The sequence below is a fragment of the Trachypithecus francoisi genome, unplaced genomic scaffold, assembly GCF_009764315.1.
Source record: "Trachypithecus francoisi isolate TF-2019V2 unplaced genomic scaffold, Tfra_2.0 Lachesis_group4, whole genome shotgun sequence".
NCBI lineage: Eukaryota > Metazoa > Chordata > Mammalia > Primates > Cercopithecidae > Trachypithecus > Trachypithecus francoisi.
The window spans coordinates 56,034,290-56,048,109 of NW_022681469.1; the positions used below are offsets into that span (position 1 = coordinate 56,034,290).

The 13,820-nt window shown below is 36.4% G+C and overlaps 1 protein-coding gene across 2 annotated transcripts in view; it reads left to right on the top strand.

The window, feature by feature from the left end:
- RELN (reelin) overlaps positions 1-13,820 on the top strand; it is a 517,743-nt gene that overhangs the window by 285,371 nt on the left and 218,552 nt on the right. For both annotated transcript variants that reach the window (XM_033192854.1, XM_033192856.1), the window contains exon 11: positions 6,497-6,642. In XM_033192854.1, coding sequence (XP_033048745.1) covers positions 6,497-6,642 — 146 coding nt within the window. The remainder of the gene's footprint in view (positions 1-6,496; positions 6,643-13,820) is intronic.

Genomic DNA, 13,820 nt, shown 5'->3' on the forward strand with positions numbered 1-13,820 from the left:
CAAATTCATTGTCCCAGTGGATACTAGGCAAGTCTCCAGTCCTGAATAAGAGCTGAATCTTTTATTCTGGGCTTCTGCTGTCACCCATCTAGTACTGTTGTCACAATTGCTGAACCATCAATGGAGAAAAAAGGTCGTTATATCAAATTATGAAAAAATAATAATTTGTCTGAAAAATTTAGCCTTAACATGAGGTAAGGCTAATGAAAAAAATCTAAGACAAATGGTGAAAGGGAAGATCACACTCAAGGTAGAATTCACCTTTAAACCTACTTTTTTGGAATATAACCCCCTGGCGCAGCAATACTATCATACCTAATTCATCTTCCAAGCAATGTTCGATTGGGCACCTCAGAAAAAGGTTTCAGCAATTCATTTGATGGTTTTATATTCTGACAATATACAGGACAAATAAGAGAAAATCAGATTTACTTTTCAGAAATGTGCTTTGCATTATCACTGTACTGGAAACCATCTAGTGTGTAACTTGAGGGATTTGAGTGGTGGCTTTCTGATGAGGATAAACCTGAGCTCAGTTAGACTTGTGGCTAGTCCATGTTCCCATGTCTTTTTTCATTAAGAATCAGAATGTTAACTGTGGTTTTCTGGCCAGATTCCAGCATGGTTAATTGCATGCTGTCTACCTAAATTCCCTTTGCTTGGGACGTTCTTCACTTTGGATCGTATTGCTCTTATTGTCATGTTTCCCCCAAGAGGTGGGTACATGATATTGTAGAATGAGCCAGAATATAATTTGTTAAGCTAATAAGAGTACTTTGGGGATGAAGGGTTAAATGTAAGTAGTGTGCTTTTCACAATTCCCCCCAATGAGGCCTATTTGTACAGTAATTAATGTGGAATAACATTAGTGAAACATGGAAATGAGCCAGATTGCCATGACAAGAGTGGCAATAGCACAGAAACAACTAATTTTGATAATTTATACAGAAAATAATCATTTAAACAAATATGCAGAAGCTCCCTGCCTAATGCATCTTTTGCCTTATTTATTTATTTAGTCCGAAACTGACACATTCAATCACTAATTGAGTTAACACAATATTCAGTAGGTGAAATTTATTCCAAATGAATGATAAAAACAGTTACAGTTTCTGTCATCTTTGTACCTAGCATGGCACCTAGAACAATAGCTTGCATAGAGACATTCATTTGTTAAAGTAAGGTTTGTTAATGAATGAAGATGGGGGCAAAAAAAAAAAAATCAGGAGGGAAATAGTGTTTACAGATTTCCTAAGATGCAGCAATCTTTAGGCATGTTCCCTGCAGTATTTTATCTAATACTCACAATTATCCCCATTTCACAGATGAAAAAACAGAGGCTCGGAGATGCCAAATGACTTCCCCAAGATCAAACAGCTTTAACTTTCAAAGCCAGTTCTATTTTACTATAAAACCCAACCACTCCATGTTATCTTGCAGCCTCCCATGCTGTGCCTGGCATCTTTGCCCTTAATTTGAGGAGGCAGGTCTGAAAACCTCCAACACTGTGAAAGTCAAGTTGATCCCCAAAGACAAGGTTAACAACAGCCCTATGGAATTTTACATTGTTATCTGCCTCTCATTACTCCAATTCAAATCTGTCACTATTGCCGTTTTAGAGTTGTCATAATTATTGCCAAGTAATTACATACTTGTCATAAAATATACCGTAAATTGAATCTTTAAAAATTGTAGTACAAAGTAGTTCAAATGTGTTTAATGAATCCAGAAATTGATGAGAAAAAACACTCTTTAAGCTCCCTAAAATTGACTCACCATGGTTGAATCTATTGTGTTGACTAGAGAAAATGTACTTCAGCCCTCCTGCACCTGCACTGTATTTATAGCCAAGTTTTCAGTTTTTTAACTGGCATTAAATTACCTAGAAATTGAATGTGTGGAAAATGATAGAAATTTATTTTGCCTCATGAGAGAAATCATTCTCTTTCTATTTTAATTTTTCTTTTAATGTAGCATGAAAGTCTATACCTTTAAAGTCTGTTAGACTGGGATGTAGGAAATGTATTATTTCTATATGATAATGGGTATAGCATAGTAAAAGACTTGAAATACACAATAATACATAGACTATAAATTAATCAGTTTCCAACGGTTCTAGCACACATCTCACTTTAATACAGAAATTCCTATGCCAATATATTTCATTTCCAGCCAGACAGTGGCTAATTTATGACTCTGCCAACAATGCCATTTTAATTAATTTTATTCATCTTATTTCTCTTTCCTCTGTTCCTCATATCTCATCTGTTTGCATTGCCTAGATTTTAATTAAAAAACCTCTCCTCTCTAAGGAGCAATCCGAAGTGGCAAAAATAATCACTTAAAATATTACAGTCATTAAAAAATTGGCTGTGGTGGAAGCCATGCATTTTCAATTTTCCTACAAATGATGTTTTAGCTTCCTTTTAAAGCGCACTTTGTATTTGAATTGTCTGCCACCAGCCAGCTTGGCTATCAAAAATGGTCTTCCAGCTGGGTGGGCTGAGTGACAACTCCTTAATGGAGGAAATGGATGGCTCTCTGCTCATGTGGAGGAGAAGGCATACCAGGCAGATTTCATTCCATCTGCCACCAGCTCTCTGCAAGCTGGCATTGCCCAAATGCCCAATATCCTCATTCCAACAAAAAGGATATTGTCAAAAAATAAATGGTAAGGCTACAGATGCCTGAAAGAATCATCAGGGTCATTAGACCCCAGGGAGATCATATTAAGAGGTGCCTCGGTGTTCATCTTTGATGAAAACCTAATAAAACAATGGTGGAGGCAAATGTAAGCACTTTTACAAGTACAGAGGTGAAGTCATTAACATTTTCAGCAGAGTATAGGGAGTAACCTTAGAAAACTACTATCCTGAATTGTGGCCAAGGACTTGTTGTATTGAGGAATTTGCACTGATGTTTCCTGTTGATGATTTTCTGAATGACAAATTCTTGTCACTTAGTTACACTGCGTTCTGCTTGTCAAGTAAAGGAAATCCATTTAGTAGCAAAGTAGGAAAATATTTTTGATTGACAAAGAGAAACACGTAAGAGCCATACTTAAGGGACTTTAGAAATCAGTAATCTACTAGTACTTAGAAGTATAAAGTGTATGTCATTGATCAAGGCTAAACAATGAAACAAGTACAAACAATTATAATTATATAATAATGTACATTAGAAGTGCTAGAAATAGAAATAAAAATTTAGAGCCAGCTGCAGAATGTATACCTTTATTTCACCCCGAATAGATGCTTAGTTGCTTGATGTATATTCACTGTATGTCAATCAAAAGCTGTGGCTCAGGAAGTCACATGTGATTTAGAATCATCTGCTAAAGAAAACCTGGTAGATTTTCATGATGCTCAAAATAAAATAGTCCTGAATTCCAAAAATTCTTGTTTTTTTCATATCAAGAGCTCATGTGTCTTACAAAGTTGCACATTTAATTGGTTTTGAAGTTGTTTAGAGTTTAATTGTTATTGCATACAAATGATAGGAGTTCAAATAGATGTTGAACAAAAATAGCTGGGTATTAAAATTGAGACCAATTTTTAAAAATTCTTTTCATACTTTCAATGATTTTTAACATAGTAGATCGATGTTATACAATGCAAACTTATCTGTAAGAAAAGTGGCATCAGACATCTTGCATTAAGTTTTCCTGTTTTAGGAATATTTGGTAATCTGCCAAAATTTGGAGGAGGGCTTTTAAAGTTATAATTAATGATTCAGTCTGCCCTGAAGATGAATGAATGTTTGCAGTATTTTTGCCTGTTGTATTGTGGGACATATTCTGTGCATGTCACTAAAGGTTTTAAGTTGATCTGAAGAATTTTAATGACTATTCTGATGAAAAGTAGTTAAAAATAGATTGAAATGCTCTTCTATTTTTCCATCATGTTTCCTAGGCATATGGAATATAATAGCATATTTTTGGAAAAATATATATATTTAGAAATAATGATTATTTTGTAGCACTTAGAAGTTTCAGAATGCATCTCCTCATATATTATTTGTGCCACTAACAACACCTCTAGCAAATAGATATTATTGATTCCATTCTGCAACCTGAGAAACTGAGGCCTAGAGGGGTTAAATGGCTTCTGCAAAAACATGGAGCCATTAAATAGAGAAAATGTATTTCAACACATTTCTAATTCCAATCCCCAAACTCTTTGAGGGATTTCAGTCCTTATCATCTTAATTGTTTTTGGTTTCCAATTTTTATTATTTTCCAGTCTTATTTTCTTCAATTAATGTAGGTGCTAAATTTACTTGAGTTAGATTCTAGGAGAAAGCTCAAGCAATGCCTAACCGAGGAAGCCATGGATTCCCATTCAGAGCCAGAAATGGCGATAGAAAGCAAGCAAGGCCCAGGGACGCTATCTCAGTCTGAATGCATTCAGGCATAAATTTGTAGTTTAGAGAGCATCTAGGAAGTAGGCTAATTCCAAGACACCAAGCCACTGTGACCAATCCTAAAACAGAATTAACATGAAATTCTAACTTGTCTTGTAATTGATTTAGGCATTCTGTGAATGAGAACCCTAATCTGGCCCCCCACCCTGGATAAGGCTCCAAAATACAGGGCCTATGATTATCAACTCCAAAAATGGAGACTCAGTACACCGATTGCTCTCAGATAGCTCAGAAATTCACTGGTTTCACAAAGACCATCCCCAGTTTTACAGGCGAAGTATACTATGGGCTCATATATCCTTAAAAGAGCATTTTATCACTGCAAACCTTGAGAACACTGGGTTCTATTCAGAATGGCAGAGGCAAAAATCATACCTTGGTCTCCTTAGCATGGTGGGGAGCAGAGCAAGCCATCTGCAGCTGTGTGGATTCTCCGCGTCTCCAGACCCTGTTGCCTAGACAGTGACAGTCCCATCTTGCTAAGAGACAGGGAACATCCAGCCATCTCCCACTGAGGGATGGCTGCTTCCTTTGGGTGTGTCACAGCCTTTCTTTGGTAATATATCACTCTATTAAGACTCTAAAGAAGAGAATATTCAAAGAGCAATACTTCACTCCCCTCCACACCCAAAAGTCGTTTATTATGATTTTCAAATATTGTGTATCATACATAATTTTATATACTGTTTTATAGGATTGGCAGCATAGTAGGTTTATTTGCACCAACATCACCAAAAACACATGAGCAGTGTATCATGCCATGATGTTATGATGACTATGACGTCACTAGGTGATAGAAATTTTTCACCTCCATTATAATAGTATAGGATCACCATTGTATATGCGGTCTGTCATTTACTGAAACATTGTTATGTGGTACATGACTGTATGTGTCTTAGAAGATCATGTTATATATCTTAGGCATACACAATAAATTTATCTTTTTTAAAAAAAATAATTACCTTAAAATGTATTTCCATGTCATTCACTCATTCATTTGTTGAACTATTTAACAAATATTTTTTAATGCCTGCTATATGCCAGGCACTGTGCTAAGACCTGGAATATAACAAGAAGCAAAATGGACATTGTCCCTGCCCTACAGAACTCACAGTCCCTGGGCTTGACTGATAGGTTTTGTCCAGTTGGTTTTTTTTTTCATCTGTTTCATTTTAAGAGTATATAAAACTTAAAAGAATGTTTGATATTTCATGTATAGCATTTCTCTTTATATTTCTCCTTTTTATTATTTTAGCTTCCCATGACCAGCCCCAAGCATTTCTCTATATATGACTTATTACCAAAAAATGTTAATGCAAACTTATAATAATTTTTTAAAGTAAATAACATTTACTACCTCCAGAGTTTGATCTTGCCTTTATTCTCCTCAAGCTGAAAAAAATGTCATTAGAAAAAGTATCACAAGAAATATATTTTCTTTATTTTTTATGTGTTCTTTTGGGGATTAACAAAGTTTGTAGTTTCCCAGTTCCTCATTTGGGACTGCATGCACTTTTTAGGTCTGGTCAGAAACTTTTACTCAGAAACTGGTTGAGAATATGTGATTATATCTGGGTTTACTTTGACCTTTTCTGCATTGCATATTTAGATTAGCTGGCTGTTCTACTCATATTCCATTTACAGATAAATTGTGAAAGACTTGAATGGCAAGTAAGAAATATATGGAATATTGAAAAGGTCAATGCTATTTAGCCCATAACCACAGAATTTAAAATACATGACAAGTCATTATCAAATTTAATTCCCACAACAAGGACAGTGGTAAAGATGGGAAATTATTCCAATTAAAATATTCTTGTTTCATACTGAAGACAGAGATGGCAAAACCCAAATGCCCTCTTGACTCCTTTTTTATAATAACTTAATAAGTTAGAAAGAATTTGTAATTGAATTAAATAAGGCAAAAAGAGGTAATAAGCTCTTTTGATTTGAGAGTCCATCATAGAGGAACTAATATAATAACTTTTCTAAAAACTCTAATTATACATGAGTAAGACAAATACAGCTACAAAACCAATTCAACAGCCACCCCATGCTTTCTTTTCATCTACAGCATAGCTGTCAGTCAGATGGGAACTCCATTTATTTCCATGGAAATGAAGGCAGTGAGTTCAATTTTGCCACCACCCGGGATGTAGATCTTTCCACAGAAGATATTCAAGAGCAATGGTCAGAAGAATTTGAGAGCCAGCCTACAGGGTAAGTAATTGCTATCTACCATGCTGTGTACGTAGCACTTACATTTATTCTACTGGACATGTTTTAAATGCATGTTGTTAAATGGCAAAAGCATACTTAGATCAATACTGATGATTCTTATCGCAGATAAGCCAAAAGGGGTGTACTTACCCTAAAGATTCTAAGTTTATAATTAACTATTTTTTGCATATTAAAAATGTGTGATTGCAAATGCTTTTAACTTCACTTGACTCACTTGTATCTCATTTTAGTTTATTCAGCTTTTACTGGGAGAAAGGTTTTTTCCCAATGTTTATATAGAATACAAAATCTTCCCACTACTATTATATTGAGATTTTCATTTGTCTTCCTGGGGTCTGAGATTTATAGATACTGCTACCTGATTTTCATTGGAATGTGGTTTTGATCTATAAAAATTGTTTAGGGGATAAAATTTATCTTTGAGAGATTTATAAAGGAGGAATTTGGGACTGAGGTTGAAACAGAGGAGACCTGAAGCAGTGAGCATCCTTTGATGGTAGTGCTTTCTTGCTGTTCTGAGCTGTGTGCCGCCTTCTGGGTCCTAAGTCCCTAATATATATCCTACTAATTGGGCAGCACTTTCAGAAGTTCAAGTTGAAAAGAAACATTAATAAGATTAGAGACTCAACCCATAAGGTGGTATGAATTGGAGGCAAATTTATGTTTTCTAACACTATGATAAGGATGAATGAAATTAACATAAAATATAATTTTATAATGAATATGAAATAGCAATAATTTATTGACCGAGAAACTTTTCCAGAATACAACATGTGAGTTATAGTCATTTCACTCTGATCTCAACAGCTCAACAGATTAAATCAAAACTGATTAAACTTCGAAGTCCCTGAGTGGCAAGATGGCTAGTATTGCCCTTTTGGGCTCCCTGCTGTGCCTTGCCCAAGAACTTCTTTCAGACCCAGTAAGACTCTTCCATTCTCTCTCCCAGAAGGGCCTGTCTTTTTTAGCTTGTTGTATCCTCAAAGCTTATCTATGAAAGAACGCAAAAATTCTTACCCTCAGCCTGAGCCACACCGCCACTGTGACCCTTTGCTGCCACAATGGGGTCTTTCACTGTCAAATGCTGAATTTCTACTGCAGTTGACCCAGCCCTGCTCTTCCCTGCCTCAGGGAAGTGACTCAGGTCCAGCCTGTGGCACAGCAGGCTAAGCCTCTGCAGAAGCCTGAGACTCTGAATGACTTCACCCACTCAGGGCCTATTGACCTCTGCAGGCCCAGCACCAAGGCTCAGTCCTTTAGCCCACAGGGCCTTTTCTGACTTTCCTGACACCCTTAAGCTCCATGTGCAGTACAGCTCCAATGTCTCCTTGAGACACCAGAAACCAGTTTCTCATTTTAGCCTCTAGGATCTCCCCAGGGTCAGGCTGGGGAGATCCTAGAGGAAAAAAAAAAAAAACAGTGGTTTCTGGTCCTTCTAGCTCTTGTAAGAACAGTCTGCTCCCCTCCCAGATCAAAGAGCTTTGGTGGAGTCCAGAGCTTTGACAGTGCACAGAAGTCTTTCTGCCTATCTTCTGGAGATAAAGGATCACCAGCACATCACTTCTTTCTGACTGCTGATAAAAAAAAAAAAGACCAATTCAACTCCCTTTCCTGATTATGGAGCTTGATCACAGATGAGGGGATCCAAATGTTGAGGCACAAGAGACTCATTTACTCCCACGCTTTCATCTCTCCACACTAATTCCATCCATATATCAGGGATAAATCACCCCCTTCAGGGAGTCCCAGAGCCCCTGGGGACTCAGAGGATTCCTCAGTGTTACCAGCCCCCATCCCATTAAAGCAGAACTAAAGAGATGCATTTCCTCTCCAGGAGTACCATTCTAATTCACACATAAATACCAATCTGTCTCTCCCCTCTCCTCCCTCTCCTTCTCACCCTCCACCTCTCTCCTTCTCTGTGTGTGCCTGTATCTTCCAAGAAAAATCAATATTTTAAACGTAACTTGCTATTATTGTTTGAAGGGGAAATAAAATTTATTTTTACCTGTGACCTTCATACTGGCTGTTCTCTCTCCCAAAATGCCCGCCATCTTCTTAGCTTATTCTATTAGCAAAGCCTGTCTATAAAAGGACACAATAAATACCTTAGTAAAAGAATGAATAGTCCATTCAGCTCTCTATGAGTAACACTTGTGGAGACTTGGTACAAAAACATGGAAAACCCCTTCATGAAGTAAGCTAAGAAAGGAATTGACTTGATATTAGAAGAAACCAAGCATAGTTTAGAAGATTAATATACTAGTCCAGAAACATAGCTGGCAAAAATTATATATTCCAATTAACAGATCACACATTCTGCTTTCCTACAGCACAATAATATAAGAGAATTTTTGGCTACAACTAAATCATTCCCCCAAACAACAAAAAAAGAACTAAAACTGTTTATGCCTGAAAAAAGAGCTGAAGTCAATATGGACACAGAGGAACATCGGAGGAAATTCCATTAACCAAATGATTCTGGTGGTTTTAAGTATGCTCTTTGGCCATTTCTCAGGACTGAAGATTGACCAAGGTTTTGGTCACAGTGAAGAAGCTGGTACTTCCAGGCCCTGACATTCATCGGCAGGTTTCTGTTCCAATAAGATATAATCATGTGTTTGAGAAAAGCACCTGTGCCACTCTCATTGCTCTGCAATTAATTTATCTAAATTCTAAAAGTGGCGTAATTCTTCTAGCAACTACACCTTGGGTTTATTTGTGGCTTTTGGCCAGGACGTCAGGCCACACCACCAGAATTAGTTCATTCATGCTGTCATCTGGTGACCCAGCTATGAAGTTGGCATTATGTTATAAAGGTATAAAAGGATAATAAGAAGACCTAGTATTTTCTGCGTTTTGGGTGATGATAAAAATGATAATTTAATCCATGGGGTTTTGTGTGCTTGTATGTGTTGTGGGTTGGAGGGGGGTCCTGCACTCCCACCTGGTCCCAAATGTTACTTTATTGGTCCAGGAAAGAATGCTGATATAATAATTTTTAGTCACAGATTCAATTTTTTTTAAAGTCACAAAATAAAATTAATGTGAAGCATTTTTACCTAGGGTAAGAGCTGACACAGGAAAACAGATTAATAATTTGGTAGTGAAATTCTTGATGTGTTCTGTTTTCTTTGCTCAGTTTATCGAATATTTGTCTCATTCTTCTTTCATCCACCACCACCTACACAAACAATTTATCATGGTAAGCTCATCTGCTAAAATAGACAGAAAACATAGTTGGCAATCCTCACTCATTCAAGGGTGGCCAGTTGAATTGACTGAATTCTACTGCTTTGAGTTCACTTTTTTAAGAAATAAAAAATTATTAATGTGAATATAATGCTTTCACTCTTTAACAAGGTTTTTCTTCCATAAGAATCATGAGAGAGAAAAAAGAGTATGCAGTCCTCTCTAATAACGTTTCCAAAAGACTTAATATGAATGGCAAGGAAGAAAAGAGAGCCAGTAAGCCATTATGGCTTTTTTGTGAAACCGGTTTCCTAATTATCCATATTTTCCCACCATTTGAATTAAAGTATTTTATCTCAGATTAGAAGGACGCAAGAGCCGTTTGCCTTTCACATCACTTAGCTGTCCGAAATCCAGTGTTGATAGGTTTATTTTTTTAAGTGGGATTTTAAAGTTGTGTTTTCCTTTTTTCTAGAGAAGACACATCTGTTAGTTCAGGCAGGGAGAAACTTGAATAGACACACTGATAATTTGTGTGAGTCTTTCTGAACTTTGGCTTAACCTTACAAGCATGTCATTGAATTAGCAGCTACCACATCTCACTTAGCTGAGGCTATCTTTAGGTGGAAGGCGGCTTTGTAGAGCACTGCACGTGGAATTTGTATATTTGCCTTTCATCCCAAACGTAAACATTATATGCTTTTACTATTCAAACACCTTTTTAAAAAAATCTGTTTTACTGCTGTTACCACAATATTTGTGCAAAAGAGAAACTCCACAAATGTAATGAATATTAAAAGCTGGAATCAAGACAGTATGTTCTAATCTTGCCAACCTGCCCCAAATCCTTGGAAGTGACAGAAAATGAGCAAACGAGTCTATAATGACACTAAAAAACAAGAAAGTGACCCGTAGTTGGACCAGAGAGAGGAGGTATCTGATGGAAGGAGGGAGACAATAGCCCAGAACACATATTGAAGGAGACACTACAAAATGCGTCTCAGTATTGCTCCAGGTCATGGATGCTGCACACAGGAATCAGGGTGAGGCTATAAGGACTGCAAAGTAGGTGAACCCCTCACTACACCTACTTCTTTCTTTTCTTTTTCTTTTTCTTTTTTTATGTTTTTTGAGACAGATTCTCACCATGTCGCCCAGGCTGGAGTGCAGTGGTGCCATCTCAACTCACTGCAACCTCCGCCTCCTGGGTTTAAGTGATTGTTGTGTCTCGGCCTCCCCAATAGCTTAGATTACAGGCACGCACCACCACATGCAGCGAATTTTCTGTACTTTTGGTAGAGACAGGATTTCACTATATTGGCCAGGCTGGTCTCAAACTCCTGAACTCAAGTGATCTGCCCGCCTGCCTGCCTTGGCCTCCCAAAGTTCTGGTATTACAGGCATGAGCCACCATGCCTGGCCCTCACTACACCCACTTCTAAGCAGAGACTTATGCCCCCAGGACCAAGCAATGACTATGGACATGTGGAACGGAGAAGCAGGGCACGGTGCCCCCATGGGAATCCTCACCCAGGGGCACATCTGCTCCCAGTCAGTGGGCATTTTTCCACCAAAACTAAGAGAGAATAGCAGATATGAATTTAAGCAAATAATCTAAATCACCAAATCTAAGGAAAACCACCTCCATGTAAAAAAAAAAAATAAAAATAAAGCATTAAACTAAAGAACTAGGAACCAAGTAAGTAAAAGGAAGTAACAGACTAAACCAATGGAGATTGTATAAGAAGTATAATTAATATCCTCAGCAGGATAAGGGCGTATACTGTATTTGTGAAATTAGAACAAATTTTATGAGGAAGAAACAATTAGAGATGTGAGAAATGGCAATATATGATTGGTGAAACAAGTTTAATGGATTTTCTTTTCCTGAGTATCAGTATAGGCAGAGCTGAATAACAAATTAGTGAGCTGGAAATTTGAGTCTTGAAATGTTTTTTCATTACGGAAAAAGAGATATTAAGATATTAAGAGATAAGTGGCACTTCCAACGTTAGAAATAATAGGAATTAAAGAAGAAGCCAGAAGGAATACATGGAATGAAATATTCAAATAAATAATTGGAAAAAGTTCCCAAGATTAAAAAAAGGAGAAGAAGAAGGAGGAGGAAGAAGAGGAGGAGGGGTAGGGAAGAGGAGGAGGAGAAAGGTATAGTGGCTATGAATGAAAATGTTTAGCAAGATGAATGGAAAAGTACCCAGTCCTAGATAATCAGGGAGAAATTTTAGAACACCAATAAAAGAAAATTCTAAAGCTTCTAGGTAAGATTTATTGTACTTTCCTTAGTAGCATTAAGCATTTTTTCAAAGGAAGCAGTTATCTTGAAGTTCTGAAAACTATTTGTGTTGTAAAATTCCTTCTCCAGCCAAATATCATGTATTAGGAAAAAATAAAAGCTGTTATAGACACACAGGATTCAGAAAGTTTACCACCCTCTCTGAAAGAATCACTGCAAGGATACATTCCTGGAAACTAATCCAAGAGGAAGATGAGATATTCAAGAAAGAGTAGTAAACAAGTAAAAAAGTAAAACTTGTAGTTCAGTCTAAATAAGTATGGATTATTTGAAAACTTTAACAAAAACTTGAAATTAAAACCCAAAAGATTGCAACATGAGAAGTATAGAAGGTGGCTGGCAGGAAGGGAAGCAGAAAAAGGAAATAAAATATTGCACATGTTCTTAACGTGTTTAGAATGAAACTGTAGATCTTGGTTAACTCTTAACAGAAAAATTTAAATAAATATAGATATGTGTGTTAAAAAATAGATAAGCCAGATAGAGGTTATATAACTTCTAAAGCATTAGGTTAACATTAGAACAAAGAAGACATAGTTCAGTAATGTTAGGAAAGTGGAAAAAATAAACAATAAAATACAGGGTAAATAGAAAATAGAAAACAATTGGTCAGGAGCCAACTCAAACATATCAGTAATGTGATAAATTAGAGTGAGTTATATTCACTTATTAAATGAGATTCTCACAGTAACTTTTGAAAAATAAGCTGTACATTTGCCCTTACGAGAGACTTAAACTATAATAACAAAAGAAATTCAAAGTCAAAGAGGAACTAATTTACCAGGCACATGTAACAGAAGCAGCAGGGAGGCGTATTACAATACGATAGAATTCAAGTTTGAGCATTTAAAGGGCGAAAAATGAGTATTTCATGTATCAATACGTGTAGAGCACTTTGCCTACAGCATGGTGCATAATAAACAAGTTCAAAATTAGTTATTATTCAAAACATAATCACTGTCAGTAATATGATATGGCCAAAGTGGTGCTCAAAAGAAAATTATACTGATATTAATTAATTAATGAGATATAAAAGGTTAAACACAAAGTTGAAAAGCCAATGAAACCTAAATCATTCTCTGAACAAGAAATATATCATTGGGAAAAAACCAATATTAATTAAAATGATGATTGGATATGTTTAAAAACCACGCAAGTGCTAAAACGGATAAAGTAAACTTGTTGCAGGCTATTAAAAGAGATGTATTATTTCCTCCTTTTTCTGATTTTCTTTGGACCTAGGTTTTAATATTGCTTTCTTTTTAAGCTAATTGCTTTTATAGTTTAAATATAAAAACAGTAATTTTTCAAATGACAAGTATATAAGTTCTCTGTGCCAAAGTTGTTCTGCAGCTCCTTCATAGAAGTCTTGAGCCCTTCTTTAATTTATAGCACATTTCCATGCCATCTTTGCTCTTGGCACTGCCATACTTGAGTTGCTTAATAGGCCCCCAGCCCCAAAGTAGCTGTCCATGTGAGCATCTAGAATGCAGCAACTGGCTCCCTATCCTTGTTCCCAAGAGAGAAAACCAATGAATCTAACATATAACCAGGAAAAAACAAATTTGCATATAGAGCAACAAGAACAATCTCTATTGTAGCCCTTTTGATGTAAGTTGACACTTTCATTAAAAATAGGCTGAAATTTTTT